This window comes from Oxyura jamaicensis, chromosome 15 (assembly GCF_011077185.1).
Source record: "Oxyura jamaicensis isolate SHBP4307 breed ruddy duck chromosome 15, BPBGC_Ojam_1.0, whole genome shotgun sequence".
In the NCBI taxonomy this organism is placed as follows: domain Eukaryota; kingdom Metazoa; phylum Chordata; class Aves; order Anseriformes; family Anatidae; genus Oxyura; species Oxyura jamaicensis.
In genome coordinates this window covers 7,298,424-7,323,851 of record NC_048907.1, presented here as the reverse complement: position 1 = coordinate 7,323,851, position 25,428 = coordinate 7,298,424, and the positions used below count along the sequence as shown (strand labels likewise).

At 41.3% G+C, this 25,428-nt stretch overlaps 1 protein-coding gene across 1 annotated transcript in view; it reads right to left on the bottom strand.

The window, feature by feature from the left end:
- The window catches only part of CCDC60 (coiled-coil domain containing 60), a 59,391-nt gene extending 37,921 nt beyond the window's left edge, over positions 1-21,470 (bottom strand). Inside the window, 2 exon segments of the mRNA XM_035340406.1 lie at positions 1,371-1,454; positions 20,629-21,470. Of these exon segments, the coding sequence (XP_035196297.1) occupies positions 1,371-1,454; positions 20,629-21,036 (492 nt within the window). The 5' untranslated portion in view covers positions 21,037-21,470.
- Positions 21,471-25,428: the final 3,958 nt, after the last annotated feature.

Below are 25,428 nucleotides of genomic sequence, written 5' to 3'. Positions count from 1 at the left end.
GTGCAGTCTCAGAGTTCATCTTAAATCACTAAATATTGTCTGAAACAGTCAGAAAATTAGGACAGCATTAGGACACTTCATAAGCATGTAAACAAATCTTATATGTCTGTGTAGGCACGTGTGTTTCAACAGGTTTTAACTCATTGGCTGACTTTGGATTTAACAGAAGCCTTACAAGCAGTTAAGGACCTGTGAGATTCATTAAACTATCAGACAAGAAGAGACTGTTCAATTGCCTAGACTAAGGGAATGACTGCTGTGACTGTTTATGCAAACCACAAAAAGTATACATGAGAGAGAAATATTTTAGAAGTTCCAATCCAAGAAAATTTTTAGACTCAAAATAAGGAGATGGGCATTTTTAAACAAACAAAAGCAAAACAAAAAGATGAAAGCAATATGAAAAGTTTCACAGATGTGGCTGCTTTTGGAGCATAGAACATAATGATTTCTTTTTTATTTATTTATTTTTAAAAGGAGTGCATACACAAGGTCAGCAATTTCACACAAGGGAATTAAAATCATCTACTTAGTACATTGTTCAAATGCGTGCAACATGTTTTCTTCTGAGCATCTATGCAATTGAAATATATAGGAGATAAAAGCTTACATTTGTTGTTGAAATAGCCATGGCTTAGAAGTATCCTTGGGGCTTCCAGAGAACAGCTGCATCAATTTCATAGAATGATGATCACATGCTGTGTGCATTCATTGCTTTTGCATGTGTTAGTTAAGCTAATAAAATATGAGCTGAGGCAGCATCCAACTTGCAAGGAGTGCATGGCTGAATTGCCATATACTGGGAAGGGTAATATTGGTGTGCACAACCTGAGGGGCGGCCTAAGGTATTCCTAGATGCACAAAACTGCCCAAAGGAAGTTGTCCTAGGGTGCCCAGAAAAATAAATTTCCAGAAAAGGAAATAGAGATGACCAACATCCCTTTCACCTACAGGTTTTTGAGATATAAGGATGTGCAATACTGACCTACGTCCTTCAAAAAACAAAATGCTTAACCAGCCATTGTGAATATGTTAGTCATTTCTGTGCTAAACTGTTGTATAGTTTGAAGGCTGGCCTTCCAGAGTTGATGAATGGAATAACTAGCACCACTAAACTGAATTTTCTGAATATTATTTTTATCAAATTACACCATAAACTTATCTCACTCATTAGCAATCATTTTACTAGATAAAACCTACGATATGTTCATCAGTCAGCAAAAATGCTGGTTCCTTCTGTACAGTAAGGCTTTAAGCCTTTAATACAGTAAACACTTATGTATATATTGTAAACATTCTGTCTGTCTGTTGGCTTCTTTAACTTGATCCTGAATCAAAACTTCAACAGTAATTAAACTACGTAGTCTTACCTTTGGATTGAAAGAGTACTCATTAGTAGGAACCTTAGCTACTTCTTTGCATGGTTTTTCCCGCACATCTTCATTAGCTGGTTCCTAAAATATTAACAAAAACATGTAACCATATTTGAAATGTTCGTTAGCCATAAAGTAGCTGGCCACCATCTTCAAAATTAAGTGATGCAAATAAGTTTTCCTACAGAGAGGTAAACTAAAAGAAAAGTAATGCCTAGCCTTATGTAGAAACAATTCAAATGTCACTGAGTAACTCTGGCACACTGACAGGTTCTCATGTGAAGCACCTGTGGAAAAGCAAAATGCATACACGCCTTCTAAATTACTGTGCTTGAACGTTTAAAAAAAACACTTTTCTTATGGAAGATTTTATCTACTGCGTATATCATAAAAAGAAAATCCAATTTCCAAAACAGGAATAGGAAATTACTTACCTGTAATTGTTCTTCCCTGAAGGTAGATACTGCACTAGATCACTTTCTTGGGTCTGTGCTTTCACCCCCAAGGATGGCACAGATTCATGAAAAGCCCTGAAGTCAAACAAGCCCATTTTTAGTTCTCCTTCAACCAGCAACTTATTCAAGTGGAAGGAAGAGATTCCCTCCTATTAATATATATACATATATATGCAGGTAGATTAATAAAAAAATTTAGATCACTCAGCAGTGTATGGTGCTCAGGCTAAAAGGATATGAAAATAGTAATTCCTTCCTGGAGTAGTTTCAGATCAAAGAGCTCCTTTATTGATTCCAAGCAAAGCAAAGCTGGAGGCCCTAGAAAGCCACATCCATATAGCTTGGGCAGAGCTGATGTACAACCAAGTCTGAAAGTCTCTGCACAGCAAATTCAGAGCTGTGGATGAAATACTTGCTACGCTATATAGCTTTTGCACAACAGAGCAAAGCCTGGAAATATTCAAGTGTTTTAAAAATCCCTAAGAGCACAGCACTTTGCTTATTAGAATCTTGTCTTGGGAAGGCACAAACTGCTTTCCAAATCTATGTTCCAACGTAACATGTCAGCCGAACAAAGGTTGAAGTTGTACAGAGCAGTATTCTTCACCCTCTAGAAAACTGCTAACACAAGCATTCTAATGTAATCACTGAGGCAGCCCACAAACAAGAGACTGAAAAAAAAAAAAAAAAACACACAATGGTACTAGAAGCAAAGTAGCTGGAATAGAAATAAGATTTTCTGCAGCATGTAAAGATGAACTAATAAAATGTCAAAGACAAGTGTCCAAAGGTTCTGCTATTTCATGCAATTGGGGAGCACTTGAACAAGATTGGTCAGCAGCAGCAGGGACAGATGGCAAATTGATAGGGCTTGGGAGTATGAGTCTTACAGAGGGACCCTGATGTACCCGAGAGCTCCTCCGTGTGTGAAGAAAAGCTCATTCACACACTGAATGAGAGAGAAATCATTTTACAGCCTGAGCAGGCACCCATATTTCACCCTATCAGAGCAAATCACTGGAGATAAGTACGCAGTCAGTAAAGAGAGTTTTAAATTTTATTTTCCCTAAAATTCAGTGCAACTATTTGTGATTATATGCCATTATCAATATATTTTGTCTGAATAGTCTCATATCTTTATCTATGAAAACAGACTTTCAAAAGTAGACTGGATTTCAGAAATTTGTTGCCAAACAAAACCCAGTATTTGTGGTTTTGATTTTTTATTTTCAGCATAAAAAACCTATATTCATAACTATATGTATATTCATGCACATAAACAATCTATCTGAAATAATGATAAACAATGTAACTATTATTTTACTCTGATACACCCGTCTAAACTTCAGAGTACTCTTTATGGTAGAAAGGTGCCAGATGGATGGGTAAGTGACTTCCTAGGTGAAACAAGCCTTCAGAGAACCTGGCTTAGAAGCAATTTCATTTCAAAATGCAAAAGGTTTTCATCCTCCTCCCCCCACCCAACATTTTAGTATTCTGAATGACATTTAATTTATATTGGGGCACCCATCATTTTGATATTACAATACCTCCAAGAAATTCTAAGTTTTTTGACACAGTAGCAGAAAAGGAGAAAGAAGGTTGAACTACTTCCATCTGGCTCTCTCCGCTGTATTTGCAATCTGCAATGCTAACCACCAACCTTATCTGAGCATCATCCCATAGTATAATAAGTAACAAAACCCAAAATTGTAAGCTCACGTGAGTTTTCATGTTTGCCACAGGAATAGCATGCAGGCTGATGCTGGTGGGGGGGTTTCCTGTTATTGTTTTGTTTTATATTTGCATACATTTAATCTGTATTTAAAGAGAAAGCTATAAGAAACCTGACTTGGAGCAGAAGCATCTTAGACATCAGAAACAGCCAAATTTCCAGTTTGATTTGTTCCTGACACTATTTTTTTCTCCCAGCAGAAGCAACAATATGTTGGCCATGGCCAGCTACCATTGTTTTTATAGCTGGCAACACCTTGAATGACGTGATTAAAATCAATTAAAAAATCTCTCAGAATAATTCACTACTCCAAAGACTTCAATGGTTTGGAGGTACACTGACCACCAGTATAGGCTCGGAATCTATTTAGCCACATTCTTTGCAAGTGCTCAATGCTATAGAGCACTGGGAGAAAAGTTTTTTCTAAGAGAATTTTCAGAGATTCCTGGATACAATGGGAAAAAATAAGTTTGCGACCAACATTTTACAGGGTGAAGCATTACCCTGCATCCCACTCTGGTCAGGCAGCTCTGCCAGTTCATGAGGAAAGGCAAAAGAAAAGAGCTGTAAACCCACCTAACCTTTGCACAGTTTCTCAGGAAGGAAGGAGAGGGAGGTATCACATATGCTACCCTTCCACCCAGGTACTGATAATGTGATTCAATCAGCCTTATCACAGACAACAGAAGGAAATAGTTTCCTTTCCTATGATATCTTTCATTACAATGTCATGTATTGAAAATGTGCAAGCTGAGCTTAAAGCAGTAACAGTACATAATGATAGAACAGGAGAATTCCATCTTCATAATTTGCAGTGCAGATATAAAAGACTGAGATAAAAATGCTGGCACGTCAAATTTGTTAGATTCAACAATATGTTAACATGACAACCTGAACAACCTTAGAAGCAGTGAATAGGGCCCCCCCGGCCCCCCCCCCCCCCCTTTTTTTTAGTGTTTCCAACTTAAGGAGACTGTTAGTTCATCTCATTTGCTTTTAAGCTATCAAAGGTTTGTTTCAGTGATCATTTCCTGCTTTCTTTATAGTGAAGTAAAAGAATAAGATACAACTCCATATGTAAGAAAGAACAGCAATTTAAACAGATAGAAAAAAGTATCATACAGTAATACAGGAAACGTGGTCCTAAGTGAGATCACTTGAGGAAGTTAATCCAAAAGTTTCCCTGAAAATGATTGAGGTCGTTTTTCTTGAGATCACACCCAGCAGCTCTCAGTGAAATGAACTACAGAGATAGTGCAGCAGGTGGAGCTCGATGCCATCTGGTTTATAGACTGCTCCTGTGGACCTGGAGGCGGCCCCTTCCAGAGCTATCGCAGGTAGCACACACAAAGGTCTGGCATTCCTCCCTACTGGCTTAGGCTGCTCTTTGCACGTCCTCTTCAGCTTCAGAAAGAAGATTGAAAGCTCCAAGTATTTTTGGATGAATACATTATTTTCAATAGCTTGTTTCAATCACAAACCACCACCTCCAGACACTAGATTTCATCCTAACAATTCCCAGATACTTCCACTTTCTATTTTAAATTCTGCAGAATAGAATTTGTTCAGCTGCCATTTCCTTCCTTCTAATAAACACACTTTCCATTTCATACACTTATCTTTGCAGATGTCGTTCTGTAAATCCTGAAAATTTCCAACTTTGTTTTCCAAATCCTGTCGCGGAAAAATGCTGAGTTCATGATGTGCACGTCATCTACAGATGGGAGAGCTGAGGTACACCAAGCTTGCTTTCAGGTTGTACATTTTTTATTATTATTATTGCTTAGGTTGGTGAAAGAACTTATTTCCTTGGCAATTCATGAAGTTTTTTTTCCACTCTGGTCAACCAATTTGGTTGGTATGTTATTGTGGAAAAATAGCAGATTGGCACACCTATTGCACTCTTCTTTCTAATATCACTTGAATAGGAGCATTATGATTACACAAAAGGTGATGGTGTTTTGATGAAAATAAATCAGCACAGCTTCATCACAAGCCACCTATTTAGTCATCCAGACGCAAGACCAACCTGGTGAAATGTGTTTTTAATTTTACAAAAACGTTTAGAAAGCTCTTGTGAAGCACTACATACAGAGATGATTACTGCTGTTCTGCAGGTAGCATTCTAAATGTTGATTTTTAAAGAACGCATTCTAGCCAAGTACTCAGGGTACACTTTTTTTTTCCCTGCTTCTGCTGCTGCTCAATACTGACCCTTTTTGCCCTTTCATTAGAATGCGGGAACGTGGAACAGACATCGGGGCCAAAAGAGAATTTTAAATTAAACACAGGAGACACTTAGGCAAAGGACTTCAGGAAGAATATTCTCCAGAAAATTAAGATTGCTCTAGGAGTAATGCTATTTTAGTGCTCCAGCTTTCGCTATGCCACAACTAAATCCGCAGATGCAAATATATCTCAGCCTCAAACACAAGACACATGATTTGTTAAGGCTGTGCTGTACCATATCAATAATTCAAGGCACTTTGCAGTTGAGAATCTCTGCTGCCAAGGGGAGCACTTGTTAAGTGCTATTGCAGCAGGTTCCATTCCTTAATCTCTGGTCAGAAATGATCCCGCTATCGAAGGAGGGGGGTACTCATCCCTCCGTTTCACCATAGTGGTATTAATGAGGCAGGGAGCTCCAGTCCCGTCAGCTCTCCTTCTATGCTCCAATGAACACATTATTGTCAATAAAGACATACCAGGAAAATGGAAGGAGGCAGCTGAAAAGCGAGAGAAAGGTTGTTTACCAGTAAAGGTGTGAGAATGAAATTTAGAATAAGTAGACTTGATTTCACCTCTATCAGAAACTTCCTCTGACATCCTCTTACATCAGCCAGTAAGAGCTTTTCCCTCCCCTATCCCCCAAGTGGTTTTCTTTTTTTTTTTTTTTTAAAGAAAAAAAAAAACACCTACAATGAATTTTGGTACAAGCACCTCAGCTCCCTAGGCATCTGTTCCCCATAACCAAAAATGGGGTAAACAACATTTCTTATTCATTAACTTTTATGAAGTATTCAGGTATTATAGTGGTGGAAAGCATATGTACAGGAAGACCATTGCTTTCATACTAAAACAGAACCACAGGATCTTTTGGGTTGAAAGGGACTCCTAAGGACCACCTAGTTCCAACCCCTGCCTTATAGCTTATTATTGTTTATTCCATCACTTTGCCTCAGCTTATCCTCAGGGAATTTCTCTGGGAAATCCTCATTTTATTTTCTCCAAATAATAATCACTTAAATCTGATAAGGGATAAATTATGTATAATAATTGGATCAAACTAATCTTGACTGTAATGCCATTGTTGCCATTTTATTTACCCTCCAATTACTTTTAACCCCTTAGGCAACTACATTATTTGACCTGCCATCTTTACAGTCTATGTAAAACCATTTCATTATAGGATGATCTGAAAACTCCATGATCTAGAGGTTTTGAATTGTGTCCTTACAAGTCAATGCAGGTAAACATAAAAAAAAAAAAAAGACTGCTCCTATACAACATCTCTCTTTATGCCTCATATTTCTGTCATTTACCTGGTCTCTGGGCAACCTGTCAGTAATTTACGTTTATGCAGCTCTCCCAAAGCCTTTTATTTACATTTTTGGTGGCATAGTGTTAATCAAAATAATACTCAGCCTTAGCTAATGTTTTCTAGATATTTCCCTCTACTCAAGTTAGAATTACAAATGTCGTCCCCAGATCTTCTTAGAGAAAACCAAACGTCCTAAAAAGCCTTTGGATTGCCAAAAAGCCCATTCTATTAGAAATTAATGTAAACAGTATTTAACTGAGAAAATAAAACCCTCACGTACCACAGTAGTGCACATTTCCTTCTTGCATTTAGTAGTTTAAAATAACTTACAGAAGCGCTGCAGAAATCCACTTAGTAACAAAGGACACTCAAAAAACAGAAGCCCTTATTAACATCTCTAAAAAATTAGTTTCTTAGTTCTGCTAGTCTAACACATGATTTCTTATTGGAATGCTATGCTAAAAACATGAAAGTTCATGAACCAAGGCAGGAGTACATAATAAAATTAACAGATCAATATCTTCTACAGCACAGAGTCACTATTCAATTCAAAAGCAACGAACAAAATAAAGAACGTGCTATTCTCTTTTATTTCATAGTGAAAACAAAGTTAATTTGAGAATGAGTTGGGGGGAACACACAGCTGGAAAGCAGAGTTACCAGCCTCAGGAAATTCAGGGAAATGTAATTGAGAACAAATTATCTCTTTAATTACTTTTGACCAAATCAATAAGAGCTACAGAATAAAAAGCATGATGACTGCCACCTGGTAGAGGACAAAACAAAAACTGAAAGTTACTACAAAACTCAGTCATGTTAAGAACAAAGAACTTTTCTCTTACAGGAAAAAAGAAAGAGGGTAAAGGATATTGGTTCAATAAATAAGCAGTGCATACAAAAGTTAATAATTGATCCTGGCCAACGCACACTGCTCTCAGCTGTGAAGACTGTTAACACTTTACTTGAGTTTCAAACTGTCCAGTCACCACTTCAGGATTAGCAAAGCAAAAAGCACCACCTGTTTCCTTCTGAACTTCCAGTTTCTTCCATGCTTTCTTTTATTTACCAAACAGCAATGTAGGAATTATTTCCTGTTGCAGTTTAAGGCATAGCGCTTATTCTTGTACTTGTATTAATAAACAGATCAAGATCCTACATCTCCTTTAGCTTCATTCTCACAGACAAGTACCAACAGTCACACCTAGAGGTCACAGACATGAAGCCAAACACAGTTGGCTTTCAGCACGATGGACTATCTACAAGCAAGGCAGAGATGTTTACCTGTAATACCTGCAGGGTTCCCATTACTACAGCAGTTTACCGCCAAAGATATTAATTTATAATTTATAACATTAATGATCGCAATATTCTTGTCAGTGTGTTGTATTTTCCTCTGTATATATGAAGGATGAAGGTACAACCAGTTAAGTGACTTGTCCCTGGTCACATAGGATATACACACAAAGGGCATGGAATTGAAAGCAGGTCTCTGAAGCTCAAAAGTTTACCTCTTGACTTGAGCTGGAAGTCTAACTCCACAAGCTGACAGCACGTCAGACTATCACTGAAGAAAACTAAAGGAGGCAAATTTCTGAATATCTCCTTTCTTCTCAACCAGGTTTTAATTTAATATGCCACAACTGTTGATCATGTGGATGCTGAACTTCAAATTAAAGTGAATCCCAGGTGTACTGTTAGCACCTCGCTCTCTTCCCTTTTCTCTGTGCCCTCTACCACTTCTCTTGGACCTTAAGATCTTCAGTTTCAAGCAGTTCCTTTAAAAGTCTTGGCATTCATACGTGAGCACAACAGTGTAGTTACTCTATGCATTTACAGAGTAAAAGAAATTGTGAGGGGAAAAAAAAGGTCATGTCAAAATATAAGCCTTCTAGTCAGGAGTTACTTTAATTGGCAGTGGCAAAAGACTGCAAAATGCTCAACTGGCTCCAGAGACTAAGACAAAGCAAACCACTGTGCAACGATCTTCACACTGCCCTGTGCTGACTGAAAGGCTTTAAAGAATGTTTCACAGAAGTGCAATTAGAATGAATAAAAAGAGAGGCTCTACAAACAAACAAAAAGGTAAAGGCAGCTTCGGATGATGGAGATACCTCACCTATTTTTAAATAGTGAGCTCTCCTTTAGAAATGTATCATTTCCCTAGCAGTAACTGATTTCTTCTTCCCCTCCTGCCTAGCTTATACCTTAAAACCATATATAGAGTAAGTCCTTCACTCAGAGGGTAATATGCCATTCCACTTTGCCAACGCCAATTTATTGTATTCCTTACACGTTGGACAGAAGAGGCAGGGCAGCGATGAAGGAACAATCCAGCAAATAAAGTGCATGAAGATTTGTGCCTTTTCTTCTCAAAGGCCATAATCGTGTTAGCAAGAATTTCAGAATAATTCTTAATTCAATATTACAGCACTTTTTTCCCCCCGCAGGAATATATGTCATATTTTTTGAATAGGTCTGATTCAAGGCAGACATACTTAAAAAGTTGATTTGCTTTTTCAGTGAAGCAGACCTGACTTCTACTAAAAGTACCACCACTGGCCCAGAAAAATCTTCAGCACAATGAGCTACTACTTCCTTTATCACTGTCATACCTACCATGGAAAAAAAATCAAGTGACAATGCCTTACAGACATACACTGAGATACGTTATACAGCCTGAGGTAAAAGAAACTCACTTCAGAGTCTTTCAAGTTGCTGTAGCCCATTTAGAGAACAAAAGACCTGGGGCCAAAAGCAGTACCATTACTGCATCTATTCCTCCTGAAATACATTCTCTGAGAAGCAGTGGGAGCAAACATGCAACACTCCTACCGGTTTTGTCAATAAATAGCAAATCTCATTCTGTATAGACTTAATTGAGCATTTTTCATAAGATCTAAATTCATTTCAAACTCCAACAACAGAGGAAAACGCATTATAGTACAATATGACAAGCTTTATAGCACAATTTGCTCAAACAACAGCTGGCGCAGTACGTCAGAAAGAAAGAAGGAAAGAGTTGGCTGTGTTTTCTGAAGCACATTGTTTCAAACTAGCTAGATATTAGAACTTCCTTGATCTTAAGAAAGGCTTTTTGTAGTAGGTATGAGGACACAAACTATTGAGAGAATGAGCAACTAATTAACCTGAAGTTGCCCTGTAGAAGGAATTGGGGATGCATAAGCAAGCCCAGCTTCGCCTTATGAACAGTACATACAGAGTTCAGAATTATCAGTTTTATGTGGTTGATTTTACTGATTCTTAGGAAAACCTGATAGCTTACATTCATAAGGTTTATTAGTTCACACACCTGTAAATGAGTAAAAATGTTAAGGAGGTGTTTTTTTTTTCCCAAGCCCTTTCTTGTACTTTAAGTCAAATTACTAGCTGCTAGGCTCCTAATTATGGGAGCCAGCTGTGCGTCCACCTAGCACTTATTTCTACAATGGCTCGATCTGGTGGTATATATGTGTAGTTAAAAAATATACATTCTCTACGTTACGTAAATTTTCCAATACTAATTGCACTACTACAGAGGTACACTCAGAAGATATAAGAGAATCATCTAGTATCAGTGCATACAGGGCAAACAGGGCAGCTGTTCGGGACACACCGGCCTCCTGCAGCAGCTGCAAGGGGGTTCCTGGACTTCCAACTCAGCACACTGTCATGCCACCTGAGTTGATTCCTCTTTGGAACAGTTCCCATGTAGATAACACCAGTCAAAGTTTGAAAGCTTTCTAATGTGATTGATGAGTTAGAATCCTCAGAGGGGAGTAAAGTGTAATCTCTGTGCAGCCAGATGTAAACATGGTTCATGCCCTGCATATAAGACCAAGGTGATTTGCAGAAACTGTTCTTAAAGGAGGATGGGCAGGACCAGTGGGAGTTTGGAACAGAAACGACATGGAAAAACATGTCTGTTGCATAAAATGTCCTTAGCTTCCAGAGCTCTATGTCTCTCATTATTCACAAATAGCATCTACAAAACTTTATAATCTGCAGTCAAACATTTATTTTGGTATCATAACTAACAACTTTGGGGAAAAGTGGTTGCTGATGTCTGTAATCTTGAGTTTTGGGGGGGGAAAAAAGGAAAGAAAAAAACACATTACATCCAGTTCAGGGAGAGGGAAGGTTGGGGGGATTTCTCTCTCTGCCCCCCCCCCAACAGCTAGGACTCACTGACTAGGAAATACAAAATCCTACAAAGGGTAGAGAAGTTTAGCAACAGTAATTCTCTTTTGCCATCACAGCACTTTATAATATGGGAAAAGGGATGCAGATTGCTAGCTACGCCAGGAAAGATAATATTCTAATGCACAAATTCCTATTAGAGATTCTCTCCTCTAAGAATTCAGGCACGTTAATCAGAATCTCTAAACTGACTGACAAATACAATGGTGGTTGGTGTTACTCTGCATGCGGTGCTATACCTAATTTCCGGATATGACCTTCCATATGGGGTAGGAAGACAATGAGAATAATATAATATGATCATTATGGAGTTTATCTATCATTTTAATTTTGAAAGACAAAACAATCTGAAAAAAACTTCTGTATTTATTTTGCACACTGTCTAATCTTTTGGATATTCCAAATCATATTTTAAAAAACTCAGATGATTGAGTTTGTATAATGAGAAATTTAATGACCTGTAAAATGAACAGAGCGCATCTGCCAGCCCTAAAAAAGTCATCTTTTCACCACATGCACATCACAATGAGGGACCGACAGTTCCAGTCTATTTTTCCAAGCAGCCACTCTTGTTAGTTCCCTAAAACAAATTTTAAGATGCTTACATATTTCTTCACATTTTTCCAGTGTTTCCAACTTTCAGAAGGATATTCAAAGAGTATTCCCTGGTTACGATACACATGGACATTCTACCCACCGAAACTCAAAATACAAATTTTACAAGCAAAGAGATAAGCAACTTCTGAACCATTGCTTAATTTCACTCACGTCTATGTTTTTTTAAAGGGTTAAACTCTGCTGGAATAAAGTTCCTGACTAAGTTCATATTTTGACAGGGATGAATACAGTCCATACCGCGACAGCAGCATGAAGGGTACCCACAGTCCAGCTGGCAACAACTTTGTCCATGACAAACATGGACCACATCAAGAAAAGAATTATTGGCTATGTTTTTTGCAAGATTAGAGTACCCTTTATTTCTGATACAAAGCCCCAAGTGCCCTTGCTAGCTACATTAAGGTCCTAGCAAACAGCTCTGCATGGGTTTAAGGCATAATAGACTGAACAAAAAAAAAGATTTTTAGTAACTCGTACTAAAACACTAGCAAGCACCCCTCACATATCTGGTGTTGGCTGGCTCATCACATGAAGCTAACCAGCATTCTTTCATAGATTTGACTACGTTATCCGCAAATAAGCCCTATACTATTTTATCTGTGACTTAAAAAAAAAAAAAAAAAAAAAAAAAAAAGATTAATATTTAGGAACTACTCTACAATTCTGATAAAAGAAATCCAATCCAAATTGCTAACATTTGACACAAATAAGGGAATAAGCCACAGCTAAGCCACAAAAACTTGACTTTCCAGAGGACAGCTATTTTCAGAAACGTTTTGTGATAGCCATGCCAGCTGCACACACAGACTGCATTGCATCTGTGGCCCATTCTCCTTAAGCACTGTCTTTGTTTTTATTTCCTATTTTGTATTCCATTAGTTTTAGGGCTGTATGTCATTCTGCCATTAAATCACTGTTTTCAAGCAATAGCGTCTTCTAGCTGACCTCAGAGCAAGACAGGACAAAGACTTCCATTCATACAATTTGCCACTACAGCCAATAGGTGATGGAAAGCCTTGCTCTAGAGCCCGTATCTTACGTAGCCAACTCATTCTGACTTCCCAATTACTGCCACACACCAATTCAGACCTCAAACACCTCATGTAAATGATACAAGCTAAGAGTATTTGATGAGAACAGCAAGAAATTAAATACCCAAAGGGAGAGAAAGTTACAGACAGTATTTTACCAGAAGCAACTTGTTTAAAACAGAAAGATTTAAACGCTTCCGATGAGCTAAATGAAATGGCAAGGTGCCTATTTAGAAAAGGATTTTTTTTCTAATTATTTTTTTTTTTTTAAATCTGCATTCACTAAAAGATGAACTAAGCTTACTGTCAGCAAGGGTGATTTTTGAATGTCAGACAAAGTTGAATGAATTCAGTACTTCCAAACCTTTAGAAAAAAGCCAGGAGAAGAAAAAAAAAAAAAAAAAAAAAAAAGGCTTTGTTCTGACGAATCTGGAAATGGATCATTAGGATACACCCAGGGTGTAATTTCTCATTTTTCATGGATTAGCAGCATTGTTTGTAGTGCAGGCTGTTGCATAGTGACACAAGCTCTATATAGGGTGACAAGAAACACACCCAAACAATTTCAAGAACACAGCAGCGCCTCGGATGGGAGCTTAAAGTCAGTTTATTTTACAGAAATCCACCTCTGAGCTTCACCAATGAACAATGGCAGCATTTCTCAGGGCAGAGCTCACGGGTGAAGTGCCTGAGAACCCTCCAGTGACGATACAGCTGTCTGCATGGAGGATTCAGCTCCCTGAACTGTGATGAGCAATTTGTCTCACAGCTTTGATCCGCTGTCAGTTTAGCAGACACTGACCCCAAGAATTCATTTTTAACATTTCAGGGGAACCTAACCAAAAAAAAATATATATATGAAGCAGGTTGTGGTATACCTGTAGTTAACCTATCACCTGCTGATGGTGGTAAGAGAAAAAAAAAAAAAAAAAAAAAAAAACATGCTTTTGCTATATGACAAAGGCTTTCAGTTTCTTGAATGTTTAAATATTTGAGCCTAACACGTAAAGCATCAACAAGGTAAAGCAGCATAAAGGTCAGCACTGAAGTAAATACATTAAGGATGAAGGATTGCAGTGCAAGGACTTCTCTAACAAGTGAGGACCACATGATTTCATCCCCCCAGAAGCGCCACAGGCATTAGCTCAAGGCCAAAGACACAGCAAAGCGCACTCACCGAGATGAGAAAGGGCCAGAGACTTCAGTGGGTTCTCTAGTTTACTGTAACCTACCTTTAACTGCAGCTCAGAAAACATTACTAAAAAAAAAAAAAAAAAAAAGTTTTGCAGTGCAGTCTCTTTAGTGCAAAGATGTAGACTGTTAGTTACCTGGAGCCCAACGCAACACAGCTGGAACTTGCCTATTATGAGTTAAAAGGTCAAAATTATCCTTAAAAAAGTTAAAATTAGTAATGGATGCAGTGTACAAATGAGCAATTAAAATTAACATCACAACTGCTTCATGAAGCACCTTTTGACCCATAAATGAAATTGTGTGGGTGTAAACGAAGTCAGACCACGGTCTGGCAGTGTTTCACCTGAGGAATTGTGCCTTACTCCACAATTAACCCACACAGCTTGATTGGTAGAGAGATGAAATATCTGAGGATTGTACACTAACAGGGACTTCAGAATCCATCTCTCATAATGCTCAGATTAGCACAGAGGACATGAAAACCTTTTAGCTGTAAGTCATTGAGGAATTATGTCAAAACCTGTCTTAATACATTGGGAAGGACAAAAAACAGTGTTCCAAAACAGTACCCCAAACAAAGTCAATGCCCAGTTTCCACACAAAGTAACTTTTTTTCCAACCAAGAGAATCCACAATAACATTACAGCTACTACCTCTGTTTCCTGTATCCTGCTTCTGAGCTCTTATGTAAAGCGTGACAGTTATATAGCTACCCAATTAACTTGGCTATTGTGCCCTACAAATACTCTCCATCTTTGCTCTCCTTTTGTGCAAATGGCATAACGTTAATTTAATGGAAAGGTCACATTATACTACAAGGAGTGTAGTGACATTCCATTATGTCCTCCCCCTGCTTACCGTCCTCCTCCCATTGCTTCTGTGCATTTAACACTTTCCATGGACATCACATGAATAAATGAGAAGTGACTCTAGCCACACACAGGGCTGCTTTCTACTGCTTGCAATTTAAGACATCATTCTACAGTCTCAAGGAAAGTGAAATGCCATCGATCTGATTTTGTACAAAAAGATTGTCCTTTGTAAGTAAAATTCAAACTTTAAATCCTATAGTTTCCCCCTCACTACTGAACACCTTCATTTGCTTTGCCTGCAGGAGAAACTCCAATTTAAGAACTGGCTTCAACATTTCCACATTCACATCAACTTATCCCAGAGTTGTTTCTCTCTGTATCAGAAGGATACTTTCTCCTCTGCTCTTCTTCCATGCAGAATCTGGGGGGAATTAGCATGCTGTCCTGGCTAAACTTGTTTAAATTGTCATCTGCCCATGTGAGTTTACCTTCCCTTTTTCTACTGGCTACATTATTCTTCATCACTCCACCCTAAACACTCAGGTAGTATTGCTCTGCCGGCCACTGTTAGCCACAGCCTGCTGATACGGCCTCTACATTCTGCGAAGTGCTTTTGGCATCATTTAGGATGTGCAACTGATCTCTATATACATGTCCTTCCTAGAAACAGGCACAACCCAACCCATCCACAAACCTAGTCCTACACTACTACATAGTTCTTATTTCTTTTTTTTAAACGTGGCTATAAAAATTTCGACGTTGTTCATGCTCCCCCTCCCCTAATTAAATAACTACTTCCTACTAGTGATCACATGCACAGAGAGGTTCATAAGTGCCACATACACAAGAGAGTGCACCTTTTCCTATCTAAAACGTTTTCTTACTTTTCCAGTCTGTATATATACATTTCTGATATACCTCCACTGAACATGGCATAATGGAAATCCTCCAGTGCCTGCTAAGATCAGCATTAACACTCCTTTGTGCTCTCAGAGCGATACAGAGGAACATAAACCAGAAACCCATTCATGAATTACAAACAGTGTTAACCGTAGCGTCCACTGCAAGTTCTAAACAGAACAAATTGCACCCACAGACAGTGACAACCATTTATTTCTTACACAGCACTTCTAGTCAAGTCTCAAAATGTTTTAGGAAACATCTTTTTCCCCATTCTCACCCCAAAGTAACCATTTGACCAAGTGCTTCCAGATAGCAAAGGACACTTTTAACTGGCCACACTTCTGGGGAGCACTGAATTCTTCAAATGGGATTAAGTCTGTTCCTTTCGTTCTGTAACTTACAGAGTATTCGTATGCACTATTTAGGAGAAGCAGACACTAAACCTGCTAAAAAACTTCATGTTTTGAATATTTACAGGGAAGCATCACCTTTCTATCATGCTTCTCTCCTGCCCCAGCCACAGTATTGCAGACCGATTCCCAAAGCTAGGTGAGCAATGCAATTTGCTAAAATGACAACTGAAATGTAATCACACAAGTGTAATGCACCATGACTGTACCAGCAGCCTGGCATTTGGCAAGTTTACTAAAACCTTAATAACAATGCATTATTACATTTGCTATGCTTCCTCTAATTCATTATGGAAGCAGCCTTTAGGAATAGAAATTGAACTTTTGAAATTGATTAGACCGTTTTGCATTTAATAGCACAGAAATTGTGTGGACCACACGGGTTAGCTGCTATTCCAGAGATAAGTCAAACTCATTCAGCAATCATAAAGCTTTTATTTCTATAGCACACAGCATTCTCTGGTAGTTCAGCTCAGGTCAGGAGTACCACCTAACACCTAATATTCATGTCATAAAGTAAAGCCAAATTTTTTTAAAAATGTATTAGTTTTGTAAGCATATTGCCCTAATCTCCGGTCTCACTTGTATCACCATTTTTGTGTTTCACACTCTAAGAGATAAAAGAAGGAGTCCTGTGGGAATAAGCAAGAGCTCAGGATCGGAGAATTCTTCACTGTAGTACCAGCTTCACTGTTTTCTATATGCAATTAACTAAGATAAATCACTTTTCTATGATTTTGTTGAAATTTCACATTGTCTGAATAAGAAGTTCCAAGATATTTCTGAAGCCTTTTCTAAACCTAATCAAAATCTATCATAACGAAGTTTTTTCTTTTTATTTAATTTCATTTGTTTTTAATAAAACAAGCGAAGGCATAGCATTTCTTAGATGCAGATGTGAGACCTGGGTTGATCAAATGACCACAGATTGATTACCCCATTCAGAAAGCATTAGGACTGCCACCAAATCTGTGTGGTCTGGCCAGACCAGCTTCCTCATTCTGGGGATACTGGTAAGACAACCAGCACTAGTGTTTCTCCAGCTCTTCCCAGAGTGATAAGGAATTATGACCGACCTTCACATGGCTGGCAGGGAAAGGTTCCTTGCATTCTAAATTCTGCCTTGCAATAGGTGTTTTCAGTCTTCTGGGAAGCGAGGTATTAGATTGGAAACTGACAGATCTTTAACTGGAGCAGTAACAAATAACATCAGTGTAATTTCTCTCTTGAAAGAAATTGCCCCATTTTCTTCTCCAGTTTTCAGCTTAAAACCTTTCATTGCTGATGCTGTTGTCAGTCTTATCTAGTGATCTATTTAGCTAAAGCACACAATTACAGTATAGATTTTTATGACAAGTACAGAGCAGGATTTGGCACTAATAATACTGAAGATTTTGTGGACTTGGATTGTTTTTAGGACTTGGTCAGGAAAGCCAACTTTCTCCCTGTAAAAAGTCAACAAGTCACCTCAGAGGTTTTACAAATGAATTTGTCATAGCAATTAAGGGAAAGAAGCTATATAAACATGATAAAAGATGACTAACATCACCATGCACTGTTACATTAAAGAATAAGAAAATAGACCTTTAACACGTTGCTCTGAATGCTTAAAAAAAAAAATCAAAAATACTGTCTGGAAAGCCACACTCTTTGACTGTTAATGAATCAGCGCTGTCTGCAATGCATGCCCGACCTTTGAGAACGGGGGGAAAACACATCTCAGACGAAACTAACTAACTTACAATTATTTGTAAGGGAAGCTTGAAGGGTTCCATCACACTACGTGGGCACGGACGCCTACTGACAATGCAGAACCAGGCAGCCACTCCCTCCCAGCCCAGGGAATGTTAATAGGCAAAAACTTAAAAACTGTCAGGAAGCTTCTTCATGTAGCTGCTCTGGTTACAATGCATGGCCCATTCAACTTCTCAGGATACTTCTACACTTGCTGAGCTTCCCCCTTCCCTTCCAAAGGTCTGGCAGTACCACAGAGGGGATTACTTTGTTCCATCAGGCTGCAATGGGAAAGAAATTCTTTCCCTGCATGGACCCAGCTTTACTTAGTACTTGTATTGTAAGACAGATGCTGTACTCACTCTATGACCACAGGACAGCAGAGTTTCCAATGCAACAGTCAGAACTTTCAAATACCAGGTTTCAGCTGTCAAATTTACTTAATACAGACACAGAAAGCATCAATTAACATATTGCTTTTCTAAACACGTTTGCTGTCATCACGTATATGTATATAAAGGATTTTAAACATGCAGTTACTACATATCCCATGTTCATGTCATTTTGTGTAACTACCCCAGCATACTTATTACACAAAGGTTTTTAGCTCTTAAAATCTTATTTTTGATAATACCAGCTTACAAAGCATAATCTGCTGGCAGATATTAACATACTCAAGTCCCATTGAACCTGCAGGCCTTTTATCATCTTCTTGCAGTTTACAAAATGTATTGTCATCCACCACTGCAAATCATCAGCTGTAGTTCTTGCTGAGGAAAACACCAGCTCAGAAAGCAGAGATAAGTACAAATGCAATAATTAAAGAGAGCATGTTTCTTAACACTAGGAATATTATGCTCTCAGACACCTATAATTAGACACATCCAGTAGATCTACAATCTTCTTAAGGTATTCTGAATAGCACAGAGACTGCTGGCGTGGGCGGCAATGGGGGTAAAAAACCCATAACCTGTATTTTTGCTATATATGAAGTATTTTTCAAATAGGCAGTAGGAATGCATTGTTTGTTTTAGTATCTTTGAAGAGACACACTTTTAAATAGGTATCTGCAGAGTAGCTTCAGTAGTGAGACTCGGTGTATGAACAGCATGAAATTCAGGGCTTTCCCCGGTCTGTTGTGATGGAGGAAAGCCGAAGACTGCTTAGATTCAGTACCCAGCAAGTGTTTAGATTTTCTAACACAGTAACCAATCCCCTGTAGGGAAAACTAAAATAGTTAGCCTGATATTTCAAGACTATCTAGTGCTTTTAGCCATGCTCTCCGCAAAAAAAAAAAAAAAAAAAAAAAAAAAAAAAAAAAGAGAGAGAGAGAAGGATGTGTAATTATATCCCCAACAGCTTCAGCTTCACGCATCTAAAGCACAAATCACACAGCCACGCATTTAGTAGTGTAACCATAACATTAAACCAAACACTAATTAGGACCCTAAAAAACACGTACGGTGCTACTTTGTCCCATCAAAAAGTGCTCCCAACAGAAGCCTTGGGGTACACCTCAACTCCCTTTGGGAGCCTTTACACAACCCCACACACAACAGGACTCTGTGCCTTCTCTCCCGTTCCTGCCTACCCAGAACAACAACCATGCTGCTTCTGTAGCAGCTGCCAGAGTATCCCTTGGGTACCCCATTAGAAGGCGCTGGCTCAGAGTTGCAGGGACCGATGCTGCAGATTGTGGGCTGCAGAGCCAGGAGTTACTCCTCTCTGTGCACAGACGCCACAAGTAAAATTGCTCTCTACCCAAAGGAGCACAGAAAACTCAGGTTGCTCCAGATGTCCTTGCATGAAGCAATGGCAGAGCGGAAAGAAAATGGCAGAATGCTCCAGTCTCATCTCAAGCATCAGCAACTGGGTCCTTGTCCCTGGGGTTTAATGATTCAAGCTGGGTTTAAAGCAACTTGAGATAGAACAAGACCCAGGGAGTTCACATGTATGTAGCACTAAGGAGACCAGGAGAAAATAACCATGCTCACAAGTGCAGGCACTCCAAGCTAATCCTGTTAGACCTTTCAGAAACTCAAATATGGACACGAAGTAAAAAAAGAAAATAATTAATCCACCACCACCAAAGCCATCCCTACCTATGTAAATTGTCTCACAAACACATTACTCTTCATACCATTCTTAGGCTCAAATTTGAGCTTTGTGCTCACCCCTTAACCACCACCATTTCTCATCCCTGCCTTACAACCTTTTATCCTCATGCCCTCAGCATGATTTCTCTCTTTCAAGAATCTCTCAAGACAGATCTCATACCTTGCCCCGAGTATTCTCCTTTAAGTATACTCATTATCCTACACTTTCCTTTTCATTCATTAATCTGCTATCATCTTTGCTCTATTTTAATTGCTCTCATGAAGAACTTTAAAGAAATTACAAAAAAACAGTTCCCAAAATGATAATACACACGCCAAAGTGGTTACACTTTACCTACAAAGACTCTACTTCCATCAAATATAAAAGCAGATTACAATTACTGACAGAAAGGCATGGAATATTCCAAACATTTCTTTAAACAGAAATAGTTATTCTTTTCCCAGGAAGGAGGAGTATGCAAATCACTTAGGAGAAAAGCCTCCTTGATTTTTTAAACGTCGTGCCTACCTGTGTGAGCTGTCCCAAGGAATAGAGGGTGAGTTTCTTTGGGTCTGTGTAGAGAATCTCGCCAAGCTCCTGGTATGGCTTCCCCATGGGGGTGAAGTGTCCCTGCGTGAATTGCTTTTGCCTCCTGTGGTAGTTTTCCCAGAACACTTGTTTTCTTGGAGGCTCACTGCTTCTGTAAATCGTCCTGCTTCTGGCCAAGACCTTCCCTTCTTTCTGAGCAATGCCAGGCAAAGCCTGAACGTGCACAAAATCCTGAGGGTTCAACACCCTAGTGGCTGCCAGCACCTTGACCCCAGTGGTTTTAGCAGAGTCTAGCAACAAAGGTGCCTTGGGCCTGCTGCTTTTACCTGTGCTGGTGGCCACAGGTGCCTCAACTTTGCTGCTCTGAGGTGTAGCTGGTGCTGGCATTGCTCCTGAACAAGAACCGCTGTGTTTTAACTCCCTATGCTATTGATAATTCCACTTTTCCAGTCATTAAAACAAACACCTGCTGCCCAGACCTCCAAGCGAGCTTTCTTCTTACCCTTCCGAGGTGTAACCCTGCAGCAACCATCGACTAACACTACTTTACATCTCCCTCCCCCTCAGCCTGCTGAGCGAACCCTGAGCCTCAGGGGACCCCAAAACCCAACCCACCTCCTGGGGAGCACCCGGCACACCCCTCTGAAGGGCTCCACCGCACAGAAACTTTATTTCCCACCGTTTTCACCCTCCTCCTGCCCACAGCCCCTCACGCAGCGAGCCCCTCGCCCCCCGACCCCTGTGGGGGAGCCGCCCGAGGACCACCCCCCCCCCCGGCTCCGCCACCCCCTGAGGCAGCCCTGAGGCGGCGCCGCTGCCGCGCCGCTGCCGCGAGGAACCGCGCGCCCGCCGTCACCCGGGAAACCCCGGCAGCGCGCCCTAGCAGCAAAGGTTGCACGGGGCCGTGCACAAGGGGCTGAGCAATGAGCATGACACAGGGCCCTGCACAAGGGGCCAAGCCGTGAACCTTTTGCATGGCTGAGGAACAAGCCTTGCACCACGCCTGCCTCCTATGTCGGCTTGCTCGCTGTTAAGGTTGAGGCTGCACTGCACGGCCATGCAAAGTGAGCATTGCTGCAGCCCCGAGAGGGCCAGAGCAGGGGATTGCAAAGGGATTCCTCTTGTAAAACCCATACTGGGGGGCGCCAGGAGGCAGCAACTAGCTTGGAGTTTCACCTTGGCTGCAGCATGGTCGTGGCTGTTTGCAGCTGAGAAGAAACACCCCCCCACGCCTGGTAGCTGTGACAGCTGTGAGAAATACAACAAGGTTATGACAACTATGGAAGTGGGATTTGGAAGCAGCATTAATGCCTAAAAACGTGCTTCTACACCAACACAACGATGCTCTTGCATCTGAAAAACAGATGCTCGATTGGTCTTGCAGGCTGCAGTGCTGTTGTGCTTTGGGGTTGTGCTTAACGTGTGCCCCACTTTGTGCTGCTGCCCAGTGCATGCTTTTTTTAAAACAAACAAACAAACAAAACAAAACAAAACAGCCTCAAAACCTTGAAAATTCATGGTTTTGGGGTCAGCACATGAAGGCATTTTGCTCCCACAGCAGGTGCTGGGTGCAGCCTTTGCCTGGCTCTTGGGCACCTTTCTGTCCTGCCCTGTTCATTGCCAGCTCCCATTCCACAAGGCATTCGGGGACAGACAGGTATGCATTTATTCCTTTTTCCTTCCATGTCATTTCCCTGTACTACTTACAATTTTTGGTGGCAATTTAACAGCTTTTACCAATTACAGCCCTATCTTCTTCTCTGTTGCTGCTGCAGAGGAGGAGGTTACACCCGTCACCGCTGTCCTTGCCATTTGCTGTCACCGCTTTTAAGGCTTTTTCTTTTCTTTTTGTTCGTAGCTTTTATTTTCTTACCCCTCAAGGACATCTGTGGATATGCAAAGCTGTTCCTGAGCTCAGCAGCCCTTTGCTTTTGGCAGCTTTGTGGGAACAACCTCCTCCTTCAATCCTCAGCCTTTTTTCCATGTGTCCATTTTCTCCACACAATAGCTGCGTCCCAGCTCCCAGCCTTTGGGAGCACCAAGCACCCAGCCCTCATGAACTCCATGGTGCCGAAAATGAAGAGATTTGGGGCCTTGGGGGTGCTTTGGGGGGCAGGCAGCTCTCGGCTCCTTGCAGTGAGCTGTGAGGCTGAGGGGAGGCTGCTGCAGCCTGGCTCGTCAGCGCTGCTCCTCACAGGCCGGGGAAGCTGAGGTGCTGTCAGATCTTGGTCTCACAGCGTCTTCGCTGCTCCTAAACCTCAAAGAGATCCTTCCAAAAGGAGAGCCTTCCAAAAAGAGATTCTTCCAAAAAGAGCAGCCACCCCCTCACCGGCACCGTCCTCCATTTTGTGCCCTGCGGCAGGCGCGGGGGGGAGTTTACACGAGGCAGAAAATGGAGGTGGGCGTGAAGATGCCCTGAGGATTGGGAGGGGACCTCGAGATCCTGCAGAGCTGCCCGAACCTCACACCATCACAAAAGGAAAAGTGCTGGTGGCGGGCACACAGTTTGAGGATGGATTTGAATTATTTGAGGATGGATTTGGATTATTTGAGGATGGATTTGGATTATTTGAGGATGGATTAGGAGCCAGCTCTGTGACTCTCAGGGGGTTGGTGGCCAAATGCTGCAGCCCCACACCAGGGAAAATCCTACACGACCTTTAAGGTCCTTTGAGCTTCAGTGTACTTGAGTAGAATTCAAGCAGCACAATTCCCCCCCACCCCCACCCCCTGCCATCTGGGTGCCACTTTAAAAGACATTTCTCATATCATTGCAATTTCAGGAAATCACACTGGATGGCTATGGAAATGTGAGATGCTTCCCCCTAAATTGTGCAGCAGCATGAAGCATTTTAAGCCTCAGCTGCCGTTTATAAGATATTTTGACAGCTCACAGCCGGCTCCCGAGACTTCCCCAGCCCCAGCACCGCTGCGCAGGCTGGTGGTGAGCCTGGCTTCGAGCAGTGTGGTCCCACTGAGCAAAGCCCTGTGCTTGGTTCTGTGGCGATTTCTGCTCATTTTATGCTTGTTTAGCTTTGGGAAGGAGGAAAGTATTCCCTAGCAGAACTCTGAACCCACTGCAAACCTGCTTTGAACCTGCTTTCCTAACCAGGTGAAGCTGCAGGCACGCACGTCAATGACTTGTACTCCCGGTCGATGCTCAGACATTGATTTCCACCTAAAGGAAGCGCCCAAAGGATGAATTGAGAGCTAATTGCGGGTCAGTGGGTTGCCTTCAAGCTCAGCAGCTGCATAAATACAGCAAGCCCGACCCCAAGCCAGTTCACCCAAGCAGCTTCTGGACCACACGAGCAGATCTTTGGCCATCAAACCCCGCTAGGACGAGGGCTGGCTCTGCTGCCCCATGCTCATCACTTCATGTGGGCCCCAGTTCCCCCCAAAAGGACATATCCCTCCTCCTTCGCTGGGATCCATTCCTGCTGTTTTCTCCCCCAAAGCCAGCTCCTGCTCGCCAAGCAGGGATCAAAATGCCGAGCACGCCTCCCCACAACTTGTGCTGATTTTTGGAAATTGCAGCAAATCAGTGTCGCTGCAAATTGGCCGCTTTTTTTGGCTCAGGCTTGATGCAAAGAGGAAAACAAATGGAGTTTTAAAATGCAGCTAATCAAGCCATTAAAGAGAGGTTAATCCTAACGGATTAATCAGATCGCAAGGGGTTGGGAGAGGAAGGAGCAGGAGAGCCGACAGGCTTGGCCATTCCTCGGGGCGATGCCGCATTTCAGCAAGAGCATGGAGAAGGTGGTGATGCTCGTAGGGGGCAATGGAGAACTACAAGCTTTTCCCCATCTCCTGCAGCCAAATCCCAGCCTCCTGCTGCCTGATGATCCTGGCCATCATCTCAGCCAGGGTGTTTGTCATGGGTGGTGCCCCCACAGGCAGCTGAGTGGGCTCAGGCACGAGGACTCAAAAATAATGAGTGACAGTGAAAGGAAGGAGGTTTAAAGAGGGATATTAATGATGTACACCACTGTGTACAACAGCATAATCGCAAAAAATATATATATTAGACCCATTAAGTACCATTATCAATGCCTGGAGCTAATCGTTTCGACTTAATGAAACTAATTCATTTCCCTGTGCTGGAGCGACCTGGCACAAGCGGCAGCGATGGCACCAGCCCTGGTGCCCCAGCCCCAGCCAGCACTGTGGGGCACCCTGGTGCTGCTGCCCTGTGCTCCCTGGCACCCTTGGTGTTAACTGTGTTGAGGAGCCTGGTAAGATCTCCAAAACTTCTCTTGGAAGGTGCAGGAACCCCAAGGTGCCTCCCGGCACCCATCTCAGGGCCCCCATCCTGCACCTCTTTAGAGACCAGAGGAGAAGTAACTCTGAGCCAACATGGCCTCACTGCTACCAACTAAAAACCCCAAAACCCCATAAACCTGGCTTTGCATCAGCTTTTGCTCCATCACTGCAGCCTTCCCACGAGGCCAGGCCTTGGATCCAGAGAGGAGCCTTGGGGTCAGCACCAGCCTAGGAAAAGTGCTCATTTGCACCTTGGTTTACCTTCACGCTGGAGATGGTTTAGCTTGATTTATTCCAATTAGTGGTATTTTTTTTTGTTCTAATGAGCTCTTCTGTAGGCTTTCTGTGCTTCATGACCACTCTCCTCGGCTGCTGTAATGTGTTTCAAGGAGATTTCTTAATAAGGAGAGATCTCCAAGGCTGCCTCGGACAGGGGGCTTTATGTTGCAAGACGAAAGAAGAAAAGGAGAGGGAATTGGGCTCCTCCAGGGCGGGGGTTGCTGCAGAGCATCTGTC